Below are 16,255 nucleotides of genomic sequence, written 5' to 3'. Positions count from 1 at the left end.
CCCTCATCCTAGAACACTAATATACTAACCAGGGGTCATCATTATTATTCGCTATGCTCTGCAGACTTGTCCCTTTGCCAGCACTGACCTTTGTGCCATATCATCTCAAGCATCTTCCTATCTGACTTAAATAAGCAAAGTAAATCTTTAACTGGCTGAGCACATCAAGCCTTTATATAACAATGAATCAGCCTGCAAGAGTGTATAACCTGGGGGATGAGTAGGGAATCAATCCCAGCAGAAAACCATCCTTATCTAGTGTTCCTGGAACAAGTGTCTTCTCATTGACTTGGGTCTGAATGGTTTACCACTGCAAACTGGGACCAGTTAAACTGGAATTTCTACAAAAGGAAAAACAACAGACACTTAAGGCACCTGGCAACCTGCAAAGTTATTAAGCCAACTTAACACCTTCAGTGAGTTAGCCTGTGGTATTAAGGGACTATTTGCTGAAAAGCACAAACCTTCCAGAAGTTCAGTATAAGCATCCCAAGTGGCCACACTTCCATTTTACGGTGTGATTCAGTACTACTTAGCAGTTATTTTTTGGCAAAATTACTGAAACATTCTGCTAGCATAAGGGAGAGTATATTCTTCTCACCCATCACTGTGATTTTTTTTTTGGATCGACCCAGCACCACTCGAGAGCCATGAGTTTTGCCGAACTTCTGGACCGCATTGGAGGCATGGGACGCTTCCAAGTCATGAATGTGGCACTCTTGGCCACCCCACTCTTAATGCTGGCCAGCCATAACCTCCTGCAGAACTTCACCGCTGGGATCCCAGAGCATCACTGCCAAGTGCGCATCACAGCCAACTACACACATCATGCCAATGTCACTGCCAGCCTATCCGCTGAAGATCTTCTCCGGATCTCCATTCCCATGGACAGAAGCCAGAGGCCAGAGAAGTGCCAGCGGTTTGTCACCACCCAGTGGCAGCTCCTAAACCCAAATGCCACAATCACCAACACCACAGAGCTGGACACAGAGCCCTGTGTGGATGGGTGGACCTATGACAAGAGCTTGTTCACCTACACCATCATAACTGAGGTGAGAGAGACCAGACTCTGCTATAGCCCAGGCAGTGCTGCCCTACAGAGGCAGTGTGGCTCAGTGCCTAGGGACTGAGCAACGAGGAGACGACTGAGGTTTTATTCCCAGCTCATCTACTGTGGGCAAATCAGTTCCCTCTGTTTCCTCTCCCACACTTTGTCTATTTGAAAAGTAAGCTCTTTGGGGCAGGGACTCTCTCTAAATATGTGGGTATAGCACACTGGGGCCCTGATCCGGTCAGGGTCTGGGCAGCCCCTGGCACAATGGGACATTGATCTCAGTTGGGGTCTTTATGTTCTAAGGTAATACAACATAACAGCTTGATAGATAGACTGTCATGTTGCACTAGGCTCTATATATACATACAGAGAGAGAGACAGTCCCTCCACCAAATCTCTTGCTGTTGTGATCTGGCAGACTGTTTTCCCCCTTGACACAGGTATAACTGACCACACAAGGTAGTAGGATTGCCACCTCTGAGGTACAAAAAAAAGGGGGGGACATCTGAGATGATTGTGAGCCCATAGAACTGGCAGGATGCATCGAGTACTCTGACAGATTTCCCAGGGCTACCTCAAAAAAGGGATGACCCTGGGAAAACCTGGATGGGTGGCAACTCTACAATGTACAGGACAGGGGGAAACCACACCCACTGTTCAGACTATAATAGCTTTGCTGGCTGACCAGGATAGATCTCCCCATTCCCCCATACACTCACTTGATCCTATGGGTTTGCCATACGCCAGCTTTACTTATGGGTGTCCACTTTAGACCCTCATTTCTAGTGATCAGATTTTCAGTGTCAATTGGGCCCCTCTCAGCTGTGCTGGCTGTGCAAAGTGGAGGGTGTTAATAGCCCTTGACAACCCAGCCCTGTGCAGGAGGCCACTAAAAATGCTCCACTCCCAGCTTAGGAGGCATAGCCTGATTGCACAAAGCTCTGCTTCCCAGGGCATCAGGAGGAAGAATGGGAGTTGGATCAGCCCCAAGGCTGCTCTACACATACACCAGGGGTTAACCAGGGTCCAGAATGGAAGCACAAAAGTGGGTTAAAGCCAACTCTTCCCAACTCTGTCTGCCTGGAGTGAAACACTGAGACCCTGCGGATCTAAGTATCCTCTCTACAGACGAGACTACAGCATGCCCAACCTCCCCTCCCACCACCCCGGGCACTGCCAAAAAGTTCCAGCTCAGACAATGTGTACCCTGAAATCTTCCTGCTGTCACTGGATCACTGTTTTCTTCCCCATGTGCAGTGGGATTTGGTGTGTGAGTCCAGGACACTCCGGCAGATTGCTCAGTCGCTCTACATGGCTGGCGTGCTTGTGGGGTCAGCTGTGTTTGGAGTCCTCACGGACAGGTGAGATGGTGATGCTGTGACACTAGCTCCACACGCTGTCATGCTGCTAGTGTGAGCTGGAGCCACACAAACCCCAGCTTGAAAAATGTGTCACAATGGTTATTTATGTATATATCACCTGCTAGTCAGGACTGTGTAAGGGCCCTCGGGAGGGATTGCTGGGAATGCCACAGGTCAAAATCAATATGCATTGGCAGAGAGAACATGGTTCAGGTTGAGAGGCATCAGGTTGGGAGGGGAGCCATGGCTGGAACAGCAAGGGGGCTGTGGTTTGGGCTTGAGAGGCATTGGCAGAAGTGCACTGGGATAACGTCATGCATTCAAATTCATTCCTAACCCTGAATTTTGGTTCAAGCAGTGTCCACTGCAAACAGTGCTTAGGGGTGGCTGAGATCACCAGAGCAGGAGTAATTGGTGCCATGTGGTACTATCATGCCAGCCTCCAAATTACCTGCTCTGGACCAGCTTCCTGATCCTCTCCCCTATTAACTCAGTTCTCTGTGCTGAAGGTATGGCCGGAAAGCCCTCCTGATCTGGTGCTACCTGCAAATGGCAGTGACAGGCACCTGTGCTGCTTTCTCCCCCAACTTCATCACCTACTGCGTCTTCCGCATCCTCACCGGCCTGGCCATATCTGGAATCTCACTCATTTCTGCAACACTATGTAAGTAGACACTTCAGGTCTGAATGAGTCCTATGACAGACTCAGGAGCAGAGGAAAGTTCCTCTCCCGCCAATCTTATAAAGGTGCCTCTGAGAACACCATACGCCCCCCTGACAGAACCAGGATGGAACAACATTCACCCTGTGTAGTGGGCCCAACACAAGAGTGTGCACCATGTTAGCCTGCCCAGAGCTGGGAGTCCTGACACTCAGCCCTCTCCACCTACTCTAACCCACAGAACATGTTCCCCTAACTAGACCCAGTGATGGAACCCAGGAGTCCTGACTCCTGGCCTAGCTCCTGTTGTAACCATCCAGAGCTGGGAATGGAACCCCGGAATCCTGACGTGTGTTTGTGTGTGAGAGACTCTGGAATCAGAACCAGCCACCTCCAGAGCTAAAACGTATAAACTGCTATAGCCTGAGCTAATGTTCCCTCGTTAGCTCGTACTAGGCACAGACTGAGGAGGAGACCTGCACTACATACTGACCCAGCAGGTCAGATACATGTATTTCCTCTACCAAGGCATGGAGTGGATCCCAACCAATGTTCGGGCAGTTGTGGGCACCATCAATGGATACTCCTACACTACTGGGCAATTCATTCTGGCTGGGGTGGCCTACGCTATCCAGGACTGGCGCTGGCTACAGCTTACCATCTCCCTGCCTTTCTTTGTCTTCTTTCTTTACTCCTGGTATGTATATACATCAATAGCTTGAGTTATTTCCAGTAGCTCTTTTCTCCCTTCCTAAGTGCATAATGCACCTCTTGGACCATTTAAGTCCCCTTGTTGTCTTGCTAACTCCCAGTTACTACCCTGCTCTAACCACTAGATACCACTTTGCTCCCAAAGAACCCAGGAGTCCTGTGTCCCATCATTCTAACCATATAGTCCCCCACTCTCCTTCCAGACCCATGAATAGAAACCAAGAGTCCTCACACCCAGCCCCGCTACTCTCACCTGCTGTAACAACTAGATACCACTTCCTTTCCATACCCGGGAATAGAAACCAGGAGTCCTGTACCACTTCCTCTTGTCTCCTCTAACTGATAGACACCACTTCCCTTCAAGAACCAAGGGAGTTGACTCTAGTGGGTTAGAGCAGGCATGGGGGCTGGGAGTCAGGATTCCTGGATTCTATTTCCAGCCCTAAGAGAGAAGAGTGTAACTGAGAATCAAGGCTATTGTCTTTGCTTCGTCTTGTTGGCAGGTTGTTTGTAGAGTCTGCCCGCTGGATGGCGATATCAGGAAAACCAGAACAGGCCGTGAAAGGGCTGAGAAAGGTTGCCAGGATCAATGGCAAAATGGAAGAAGGAGCCAAGCTCAGCACTGAGGTAAAGAATCCATAGAGGCCCTTGTGGTCCCATAGACAAACCAGGTGATACAAACTGGGGTTAAAATGGGAGAGAAAAAGGTCCATGACCTTTTCACAAAATAAGCTCTGCCCATAAGTCCTTAGAACGATTGTTCTCATCTCTCCAAGCTATCGTTTCAGGCGCTCTACGAATTCAGGCAGGCATTTGCACCCAGGTCATGTTTTCAAGATCTTTGCAAACATAATCGCTAGAAACTTACTTGAAAAGAGGACAAAAGCAAAGTTTATGCAGATCAGGAAGGCATCTTGGAAGAGGCGTTCCAATGATATACCACCACAAACTAGACTGATCCAGACCCTGGGTCCAACACATGGTGATGGGCTTCTACAAAGTTGCAGCATGAATTTTGAAGCTAATATATGCTGTTCTGGTCACCTCATTGCATAAAGTGATGTGGCAAAAATTGAATGGACAAAGATATGGATCAAGAGATTGAATCCGAGCCTGGCCAGATTCATAGCAATAGATTGGGACTACAGCTGGTGAAAATGTTCTAACAGAACAGCAATCCATCAGACAATGCTGATTTGATGAAATGGAAACCTTTAACGGGAACCTACTAATGGTGTCAAGATTTTCATAGAAAAATGATCAAAATGTTTTTTAAGGTCAAAGCACTTCATTTTTCTAATAAATAAATATATAATATAATAATATAGGTAGGGCTGCTAGCACAATTTATTATTAAGGTTGCCTGACAACTCCCATTATAAGACCCTGTTTTCAGCTGCCTATGACTTTACCAAACAATAACTGTTCAAGCTAAAATTTTCCATGCTGGGTGTCTGCCTCATATAATACATATAAAAGTCAAAATGATGAAGTCAAATACTTTATGAATATGTTTTCTTTTGATAAGATTGTTTCTATATTTCCCTAATAGATTTTTTAAAAATTCTGTTCCAGTAGAAATTTTGACTTTTTGATCCAATTCAGGATGAAAGGAAATTTCAGAATGTCAGAACTTCACACAGAATGGATGTTCCAAGTTTCAATCAGCTCTCACTGGGATCATTTAGTGTGGAGAGGAGGAAAATAAGAAGGAACATGATAGACAGACAGACAGATAGACAGATGCAGAACATTGACTGGGATGGAGAAGGTAGACTGGGAACATTTGTTCCCAGAATGGAAGAATAAGGTGATGCAGTGTCGTCAACATTTGTGATTTTATTGTGGGTCTTGTGATATTTGATGCCCTGAGCTCCTGGAGAGAGGTCATTCTGTGACAATCTTGGCTTTTATTTTTAAAAAAGGAGCTTTCTAGTACTCATAGTTGTGGACAAATAAAAACAAATAAAAATAACCCAACATTTATTATATATTTAAAATCTTGTGATTTTTAAGCCAATCTCAGGATTTTTTTGTGGTGGGGGTAAACCATGATTTTCAAAGATATGGGGTTGGCAAGACTGGTTGCTGAAATGGAAAGGCTGCACATTTAAAACTGATAAGGGCAAATACTTTTCCCCAAATAATTTCCTTTGGAATTCACTGCTACAAGATACAAATATAGCAGGATTCAGGAAAGGATCAGACATGTATATGGATAAAGAGAATATCAAAAGGAAGGATCAAGCAAATAAAAATAAGCAAGAGTTTTGGAAGGGATATAAACTATTAAACACCTATCACCTCATGAGCACCTCACAGTCTTTAAAGTATTTATCCTCACAGCTCTCCCATGAAGCAGGGGAGCACTATTATAACCATTGCACAGATGGGGAACCGAGTCATGGAGAGGCTAAGTGACTTGCCCAGGTCATACAGGAAATCTGTGGTACAGCAGGAAATTAAACTCATGTCATCTAAATTCTAGGCTAATACCCAAACCACTAGACCATCCTTCCTGTCAATCTGAATGCTATAGGGCATACACTGACCTCTAATTAGTGAGGGTTAGGAAGACAGTATCTCTGGGGACAGGTTATACCATAACTACAAGGTTTCTTTCACCTTCCTCTGAAGCACTTAGTTCTGGCAATTGTCAGAGACTGGATACCGGGCTGGAAGAACCCACTGCTCTGATTCAGTCAGGGAGTACCTGTGTTCCTAAACTATCAATCAGTGGACAGCAGAATTGTCAGCAGGGAAGTGGGCATGAAATTACTGGGCCAGATCCCCAGTTGGTGTAAATCTGTGGTTGCTCCACTGGAATGAATAGGGCCTGATCCCCAATAGATGTAAATCTGCCATTGCTCCACTGTAGTCAATGGGGCCAGATCCCCAGATGGTGTAAACTGACTGTTGCTCCATTAGAGTTAGTGTGGCCAGATAGCCAGCTGGTGTAAATGGGCATAGCTCCAGGAAGACAATGGTGTTATGCCAATTACACCAGCTGAGGATCTGGCTCTATAGTTAGAGGAATCCAAATCTTCAGTCTGGGTCAGCCTTATTTGAGCAGTGCTGGGAACGTCATACACAATGGCTTTGCTTTGTTCTCACGGGTACTATTTGCAGCACACTCTCTTCTCCATCTAGGTCTTGAAATCCAATATGCAGAAGGAACTGTCCTCAGCCAAATCTAGGCATACCATCATGGACCTGGTACAGACACCTGTCATGTGCAAAATCTCCTGTGGCGTCTCCTTTATATGGCAAGTGGGCTCTTTCATTTTGCTAAGGCAAAGATATTGAGGCCATAGGAGCCAGCTCTTCCGCTGGTATAAATAAGCACAGCACCCAGCCAAGACTGGGGCCCCCACCATGTTGGGCACTCCACAGACCCCCACTGAGTTCAGGGTTCCCAATGTGCCAGGTGCTGCACAGACACAGTGAGAGACTATTGCTGCCTCAAGAGCTCACCGTTTAAATAGACAAAGTGGTGAGAGGAGAATGAAAGCAGGGAAGAGACTTACCAAAGATCACACAGCAGGTCAGTGGCAGATCTGGGAAGGGAACCAAAGTGTCCTGACCTCCAGGCTGGTGCTCTAAACCATACACCCTCTGCATCCATAGACAAAACACTTCTGAACCCCACCTGGACAATGAAGATAAGAAGGTCTATAGATGAAATGCAGTTATCTAAGTGCTACCAAATACAAGGAGCAGTAAAGATTTACCTATATGTATTAACATTAGGCCTGGTCAAATATTTTCTATTAAAACTGTTTTTCAGCAGAAAATTGGAGTTTTGATTAAACAAATATTTTTGCAAAAAGTGTCTGCTTCTTGCAAAAATTTTCAGTGTTTCATTGAAAAAACTAAACACTCAAAACCCAAAATATTTCAGTATTTAAATTCTGATATGCTACTGCAGTGCCTCATGAGGATTGTAGTTTGGGTGCTTCGTGTCCCTGTTGTCCTCTATGGGCCCAGCTCCCTGGCTGGACTACATCTCCCATGATGCACCACAGTCAGGGACTTCCATGATGCACTGCCTCCCCCTTTCAAAAGGGAGGATGATAGTGCATCGTAGGAGATGTAGTCCAACCTGAGAGTTTGGCCCATAGAAGAGAATGGAAGCATGAGAAACCCAAACTACAGCTCCCATGAGACATCACAGCAGCATATCTGAACAGAAATATTTAATGTTTCGGCCAAAATATTTTGGCATTCAAATCTTCACTACAAATTTCCAGTGGAAAATGTAGATAACATTATTTTTTCATTTTCATCAAAAAATTTCTGAACCCCCCCATTTTCTGACCAGTTCTAATCCATGGTTCTAGCCCTGCACCATCCATTCCAGGTTCTCCACCAGCTTTGCCTATTACGGCTTAGCCATGGACCTGCAGAACTTCAATGTCAATATCTACTTGACCCAGCTGATCTTTGGAGCAGTTGATTTCCCAGCCAAGTTCATCTCATTCCTCACCATCGCTTTCATTGGACGTCGTTTCTCCCAGGCCTTTTCCTTGATCCTGGCTGGACTGTGCATCCTAGCTAATATCTTTGTGCTGCCAGGTGAGAGAGGATTTGCTCATTACAGGATGGAATAAGGAATTATCAAGGGTTCAGATTCTTAAGGGACTCTTGTACAAATCTCCCACAGCTAGATAGGGCACAAACAGGGTGGACCAGTGCTGTGAGATTGTACAAAAATCCCGTCTTAGATGTCTGGTTGGTGTGTCTTGATCACATGATTGGGGGTCCAACTAATCACCAGATTTGTGGTCAGGAAGGAATTTTCCCCCAGGTCACATTGGCTTAGGGATTGGCTTAAGAGTTTTTCTCCTTCCTTTGCAGTGTAGTGTGTGTTGGGGGGTGTCACCTACTAGGATCATCTGGGCCTATCTCAGCCTAATCAATACTCTATTATTTCAAGGGCTTTGGGCATTGGTGGCCCCTCAGTCTCTCTTGTTCATGGCCTGGGGCACATGACAGTTTAGTTTCCTGAGGACTAAAATGCTTTGATTTAACTGAAATTGTTGGGTTCAACATAGCATGGTAAAGGAGTGAAATTTAATGGCTTGTGACATACAGGAGATCAGACCAGATGATCTAATGGTCCCTTCTGGCCTTAAACTCCATGAAACTATGAAAATGTCCAAGCATCAGAGCATTTACTTAACGATGGAACAATGGGCCGGATCCTTCGCTGATATAAATCAGTACAGTTTAACTGCAATATATCCCACACCACACAGTGTGGTTCTTTGTCCATTCTAGTTGGCTGGACAACACATAGGAGTTTATGCATTTGCTGTTCTTCCCAGTTTATACCAGCTGAGGATTTGACCCACAGATCGAAAGCCAAAATGGGAAGGCAGTGTGGTCTAGTGAACAGAGCACTAGACTGGGACTCTGAAGACTTGGATTCTGTTCATGGCTATGCCACTGGTGCATGGGGTGACCTTGAGCAAGTCACCACCACTCTCTGTACCTCAGTTTCCCCATCTGTAAAATGGAGGTAATGACACTGAACTCCTTTGTAAAGAGCTTTGAGATTTACTGATGCAAAGAACTATGTAAGAGTTAAATAGTATTATCATAATCTAGTCTGACCTCCTGCATAACACAGGCCAGAGAACCCCACTAGTAATTCTTGCATCAAGCCCATATTTGATGGTTGAGCTATGGAGTTGCTTTTAGAAAGCTAAACATTCTTAATTTAAAGATTCCAAGTGATAGAGAATCCACCAGATCCCTAGATCAGTTCTTCCAGTGATTAATCTCTCCCTGTTAAAAATGTGAGTTGGAATTTGTCTAGCATCAACTTCCAGCCACTGGATGTCATTCTGACCTTGTCTGGTAGATTGAAGAGCCCTCTGCACCAGAAATCATCTTGCTGTGTAGGTATTTATAGACCATGATCAAGTCACCCAAGAACTTTTACTGGGATAAGCTAAATAGCTGGAGCTCCTTAAGTCTCTCACTATAAGACAGGTTTTCCAGACTTCGAATCAATTCTCTTTCCAATTTTCCAATTTTCCAACTGCTTTTTAAAGTGTGGACTAGAAGTGAACACAGTGAAGCAGATTTTCAGCTGGCATCAATCAGCCTCGCTCCATGGTCTTCAGCAGCTGCGGGTCCAGGCTTGTGTTATTATGATAATTATTTGTATTACAGTGATGCCTAGAGGCCCCAAATGAGACCAGGGCCCTCTTGTGGTATGGGCTGTACAGACACATTGGGGCATGGACTTACAAAGAGCTTACAATCTAAATAGCCCAGTGAGACAAAAGTTGGGAGGGCAAACAGAAACTGAGAGAGGTGAAGTGACTTGCATAAGGTCACACAACAGAGCTGAGAACAGAATCCAGGTGTCCTGACTCCAAGCCCACTGGATCACCCTACCTTGTTTAGGGTGGCCCCACCAATGCCATATGCAGAGGTCATCTCACCTCCTTATTACTGCTCATGAGACTCACTGGTCTGTTATAAGAATTCCTGTAATAACTGAGAGATGAGGTCTGGGTGAGGCAATATACTTCATTGGACCAACTTCTGTTGGTGAGAGAGATGAGCAGAAGTTGGTCCAATAAAATATATTAGCTCACCCACTTTGTCTCTCTAATATCCTGGGACTGACATGGCTACAACACTGTATGTAATAACTAAGTTACTCCTGATTTGGGCCAAAATGCCCTATCTTTCCCTCTCTTCAGAACTACAGACCCTGCGCATGGTCTTCGCTGTGATTGGAAAGGGATCTTTGGCTGCATCATTTAATTGCGCCTATATATTTTCCGGAGAGCTGTTCCCAACGGTGATCAGGTATCTAGAAGGCAGCACCAGACTCCACTGCTGCCTAGGGAGCCCTGTCAGCAAACTGCAACCTTGGCTGTGCTCCATGGGACTCATGCATGTGGCGATTTGTAAAGTGGAGTCAACTCAGACATCACAGGGCTGACTTGTGCTCTCAGAGTGAAATCTATCCCTCTGCATGGGCTCGTACAAGCCCTACATGCCTCTTGAGTCCTCAGAGATAGAGATCTATCTGTCATATATATACTCTTTTCCCTCTCGCTCTCTCGTTTTCCTTACTCTTTTATCTAGCTATGTCAGTAGAGTTACACCAGTTTAAGTGAGAAGTGAATCAGAATTTTCATTATAGCCTCCACTTCAGTCATTCCTGAGTCCTACGCTCAGACCAAATCTTCTCCTTATGGGGGAAATCCCCTCGGAAATACACACTTAAAGGGACAGATCCGCAGCTTGAGTAAATTGGTATTGCTCCTTGGAGTCAATGAGACCAAATCTCCAGCTGGTGTAAATCAGCATTACTCCAGTGGAGTCAATAAGGCCAGATTCCCAGCTGGTTTAAATCGACCGTAGCTCCACTGGAGTAACTGGGACCAGCTTCCCAACCGGTGTAAATTGGCCATAGTTCCATTAGAATCAATGGTTCAAATCCACAGCAGATGTAACTCAGCATTGTTGCATTAGAGTCAATGGGGTCAGATGCCCAGCTGATGTAAATGGGCCATAGTTCCTCTGGAGTCAATGGTTCAGGTCCAAATCTAATGTGTCACTCCATTGACTTCGGTGCTATGGCCCATTTACACCGGCTGGGGCTCTGGCCCAATATCCCAAGCTCAGATGGGTATTTTTGACGGCTGTTGCAGGCAGACTGGCATGGGACTAGGAGGCACCATGGCTCGTGTTGGCAGCATCATGGCTTCACTTGTTCAGCTGACTGGTGAATTCTTCCCGACCCTGCCCCTGATTATCTATGGGGCTGCCCCTGTCATCTCCGGCATCACCACTTGCCTACTGCCCGAGACACGGCACATGCCACTACTTGAGACCATAGACAAAGTGGAAAGACGGTAAGTGGCATCTGTGTAATTAACCAGAATAAAAAAGACATTGCTCGAAAACCTTGAAGTTGTTTTCGATCTGTGTTCCAAAAAGAAACAGATATTTCACTGTTCTCAACATTATTCATCGTTTTTATAAACATTTCTCATTTGTCCACCTTCAATTTAGTCAATGTGTCTCCCTGTTTCTCTCTTGCCACTGAAAGTGGGAGGAAGGGAGGGGGAAGGGGAAAAATTGGTTCTAGTTTCACCAAAACATCCCAGGAAAATGAAAAAAAAATCATTTGGTTTTGTTAAAAAAAAATTAAAATGAATTTCTTTCAGTCCCGTTTCATCAAAAATAAATGGAACTATACAGAAAGAAATTAAAATATTTCACTTTGGGGTTCCAAAGAGAAAAGTGGAAAATTTCAAGAGAAATGAACATATTTGGGTTTTGTCAAAAATAAAACCATTGAAAATCTTGGGAAAAAATTAAACTTTTTAGTTTTGGGTTTTGTAAAAATAAATAAAAACAAACCTCCTGGAAGGTTTTTAAAAAAAACAAAAATTTGCTTTAGCTTTGAGCATCTGTTTTAAATTAATCACTTCTCTTGATGACTCTGCAAACACTTGTATTTATTTATTTTCTTTTTTTTATTATTATTATTAAGATCAAGGCGTATGACTGAGGATGAGCTACAAATGAAGGTCCTTCTAAATGCCACAAAGCCAGATTCAGCCAAACAAATCAGCTAAGGAGAGAAAAATGAAAAACATTTTTAGCTTTTATTGCTCTATTCCTGCTGGAAGCATTTATATAGAGTGACTGACTAGAAAGCACAGGAGGAACACGTGCCAACTGGTCTGCATAGCATCTCCCTATAGTTCAACACCCCAAATAACTCACATCAGGAATCCAACACACTCTGCCCAGCAGCCTTGCAAATATGGGTCATGGTCTGGCACTGCCTGTGTAGTCAAACCTTGCATTGAATTGTATGTATATGGGAAGAGGCTAGTGATCTGGTCTAATGTTCAGAGACAGAGTTGTCTGAGTGTAGTACGCACATCAAGAGGTTTTGTTATACAGTGCCTCTTTGAAAAGGCTCCATTGTTCATTGATTAAAAGCCAGGCCTCAGCTGAAGTCAGTGAATCTCTGCTGATTTACACCATCTAGACCATTGAGGATCTAGCCCATTATTTCATAAGCTAGGGAAGTGATGTTAGAATTGTAACCTGAAGCACAAACAGGAAAAGCAACCCGCTCTACATCACACAAAAAAGCTTGTGGCATAGTTAGGAAAAGAACCCAGGAGTCCTAGTTTTACATGCCCTCCCCCACCTCTAACCACTAGACCTCATTTCCCAAGAGTCCTGAATTCTAGTCCCCCCCTCCTTTAGCCACTGGACCCCTCTCTCCTTCCAGAGGAGAACCCAGGAGTTCTGGCTCTCAGCTCTAACCCACCAGACAATACTTTGCACCCAGGAATAGTGAACATTTTGCCTCATGATAGGAGCAGAAAACAGAATCTATGCACATGAGTTAAAAACAGGCACATCTCAAACTTCTCAGGGCAGATATTTCTGCAGAGTGATTAACTGGTGAGATTCTTATTAAATGGTTGCATCCCACTTTTTTCTGTTAACCATTCATTTCTCCAACTCTGCACAATTGTAACTACCTTCTTCTATTTCATAAGGTACCCTTGCTTTGCCATCACTATTTCTATTTCAGTTGTGTCTAGGGGCCCCCACTGAGAACAGGACCCCATTGTGCCAAGTGCTGCATAAACAGCTAACGAGAGAGAGCCTATGCCCCAAAAAGCTTGCAGTCTAAACAGACAAGGGAAGGATTATCATCTCCATTTTCCAAATAGGGAAACTTAAGCACAGAGCAATCAAGTTACTCTTTCTTTCTATATGCTTGCGTGGCACAACGGAGTTCCAGTCTCAGTTGTTCAATAGGTGCTACCATAATACAAATAATAATTAATAATAATTGGCAAATGCCCATATCTTGCACCTTCAGACAGCTGGGTGAGGTGTGTTCCAGCTCTAACCTCTATGACCAGATCCTTAGCTGGTGCCAATCAACATAGATCTGTTGAAGCCAATGGAGCTGTACTGATTTACACCAGTTGTGGATCTGGCCCCTCTAGGATTCTGTGAACATAAATTGGCTTTTCTACAAGACTTTGTGCTGCTTGTTAATAATGAAACTGTTATCCTTTCGTGACCCAAGCTGTTAGGCAATTTTGAGGGTTCTGCTGGTTGTTTCCATTAGGAAAAGAAATTGATGAAGTTAGATATTTCTTTTATGCAATCCTGCTTATTAATGAAGTATGTAGTAAGCCCTGTTTCCTAAAATACAGCAGGAATCAAACACCTGAAGGTAGTTTATTTGCTCACAGTTCCATATGTCTTTCCAGCCAGCACTTGGCCCAAAAACTCTCACTCCACTTTTTCTGAGAGTGACTATCAGAGTTTCTGTGGCTGTTTCTTTGGCTTTCTGCTGCTTCTCTTTCACACGCAGACACAGCTCTACCAAATAATGCCCTAGTCTTGTGTTGCTGTATCAGTCCACAGGGAAACTCTTAGGGCCACATGATTCAGCTCCTACTCAAAGCTGATCATAATGCCTGCGTTTTGGATCATGGCTTCCTGGTTCCATAAAGGAGCTCCATTGTTTTTTACACATATCCGGAATGAAAGATGGTTGTTACACCCACCAGCTTCAACTAGGCTTACCCCAACCCATAAATAAACTTATATGTTAAACCAAAAATGAAGGAAAAAGGATTGTATGTGAGAAAAGTGCAAATTTTTGACAAAAGGTTAAAAAATGCAGGACAGGATCTGTATATTGTAACAAAGGAATATTATTGTAAAATACTGAGCTAAATAAAGGAGTTTATGTGGCAGTTTAATGTATTTTCTTGCAGTGAAAATGCTGCACAATTTCAGAAGCCCAATCTTGTATTCTGAAAAGGGACCTTGGTTTTGGTCATTGCAACTTGGACTGCAGGAGAGAAGAGTAAAGCAAAACCTCCTATTAAAATAATGATAACTTGCAAAGATACAGCTCCCCTTATCAAAGGATCTCAAAGCACTCCACAAACAGGTCAGGATTATCATCCTCCTATTTTCAGGGATGAGGCACAAAGTTATTTACTGCAAGATCTCAAGGTGAATCCATGACAGAAATGGGAAAATAACCCTAGCCTCCTGTACTAACCACTAGACTCCACTCTCCCATCTAGAGCTGAGAATAGAAATGAGGAGTCCTAAATCCCAGCACACACGCTGCTCCAATCTTTATACTTCACAACTCCAGCAAGAGCCTAGAACAGAATCCAGGAGTCCTTCCTCCCAGGCCACCCCCCACTCTCTAACCACCAGCCGCCACACTCCCATCTAGAGCAGGGAATACAAACCAGGAGTCCTGACCCCCAGCTTCCCTGCTCTAACCATGAGAACAGACAGTGCCTTATCACGTCACATATACTGGATGCAACTTCTGCACTATCAAGAAGAGACACTAATTTTTTGTAACTTCAGGGCTTAAACTCAGCCAGAGCCATGCAGTGCAGAACTCCGGTAAATACTTTCAAACCCGTGAGAACCCCGGCACTGTTTGCGGGGCAGAAGCCTCAACCCCGGGGTCTCAAGCCTCAACTCCGGGGTCTCCCACGGGGCTGAAGCCTTCAGCCCAGGGCTCCAGGAAATACTCGGAGAGAATTTTAAGCTCTGTGTAACTTACAGCACCTTCCACAGCACCTCTGAATATGGCCCAATGGGAAGAACAGAAAAGGAGAATGAAATGGGACAAAGTGGTTTAGGGATATACAAGCTGCAGTGGGGCCAGATCCCCAGCTGGTGTAAACTGGCATCGTTTCCTCAACTTTAAGGGAGTGATTCTGAATTACAGCAGCTGAAGATCTGGCTCTTCACTGGAATGTTCAGTTTATGCAAGCAGCCAGCTCCGACAGCCCAGCTGATGCCTCAGTGGCTCACCTGAGCCAAGCAGATCGCTGCAGGACCCCCACATGCTGGCAGCACTACAGAGACTGCCAGCATAGCCTGTCCCCTCATTATTTTCATGTCAGCAGCCCAGAATTGCCTGTTCCAGTGTGAAAATCTTGTCTGTTTCCTGTCCAGCAGAGTTCACATTCATTCTTCTCAGTTTGCAGTGGGGAAGAGGGCAAATGTACTAAGCTTACTTTCAAACCCGTTAACACTGTAACATTATTTTCATGTAGATCTATTTATCTCTCCATAGCTTGTCCATAAATACATAGAATTTTTTTCCTTTAAAAAATGAAAAAGTTTAGTGAAAATTTCTATTTTGTCAAAAAGGCTATCGTCCATTAGGAAGAAAAAGCCATTGACTGAAAAATGTTAAGGAGATCTAATAGGAAGATCAGCATAATTGTGCCCTTTTTACAGATGGGGAAACTGAGGCACAGCAAGATTAAATGATTTGCCCAAAGTCACCCAATAGGTCAGAGCTGGAGGCAGAACCTAGTTCTCTTGAATCCCTTGGCGGTGCACTACCCAGCTGAGCCCATCCCAAGCATTATTACAATGTTCTGATAAGACTCGAGGTTAGCT

General features: G+C 44.4%; 1 protein-coding gene across 1 annotated transcript; it reads left to right on the top strand.

Moving 5' to 3' along the window:
• Positions 1 to 226: 226 nt before the first annotated feature.
• Positions 227 to 14,559, top strand: LOC137150215 (solute carrier family 22 member 6-A-like). Its single transcript, XM_067543986.1, has 10 exons — positions 227 to 1,052; positions 2,312 to 2,415; positions 2,925 to 3,079; positions 3,605 to 3,773; positions 4,291 to 4,414; positions 6,938 to 7,053; positions 8,148 to 8,362; positions 10,507 to 10,615; positions 11,467 to 11,670; positions 12,315 to 14,559. The coding sequence occupies exons 1-10, from the start codon at positions 651 to 653 to the stop codon at positions 12,397 to 12,399; spliced, it is 1,683 nt and encodes a 560-aa protein (XP_067400087.1). The 5' UTR covers positions 227 to 650; the 3' UTR covers positions 12,400 to 14,559.
• Positions 14,560 to 16,255: the final 1,696 nt, after the last annotated feature.

The sequence above is a fragment of the Emydura macquarii genome, unplaced genomic scaffold (assembly GCF_026122565.2).
Source record: "Emydura macquarii macquarii isolate MOO-44397 ecotype Brisbane River unplaced genomic scaffold, CSIRO-AGI_Emac_v2 contig_968, whole genome shotgun sequence".
In the NCBI taxonomy this organism is placed as follows: Eukaryota; Metazoa; Chordata; order Testudines; family Chelidae; genus Emydura; species Emydura macquarii.
The sequence above is the reverse complement of the archived record's forward strand: the minus strand, read 5'-3'. Positions and strand labels throughout refer to the sequence as shown.

Coding starts and splice junctions, on each gene's coding strand:
- LOC137150215 (XM_067543986.1), top strand. CDS start 651: ATGAGTTTTGCCGAACTTCTGGACCGCATTGGAGGCATGGGACGCTTC. Junction 1,053..2,311: donor CCTACACCATCATAACTGAG/GTGAGAGAGACC, acceptor CCCCATGTGCAG/TGGGATTTGGTGTGTGAGTC. Junction 3,080..3,604: donor ACTCATTTCTGCAACACTAT/GTAAGTAGACAC, acceptor TCCTCTACCAAG/GCATGGAGTGGATCCCAACC.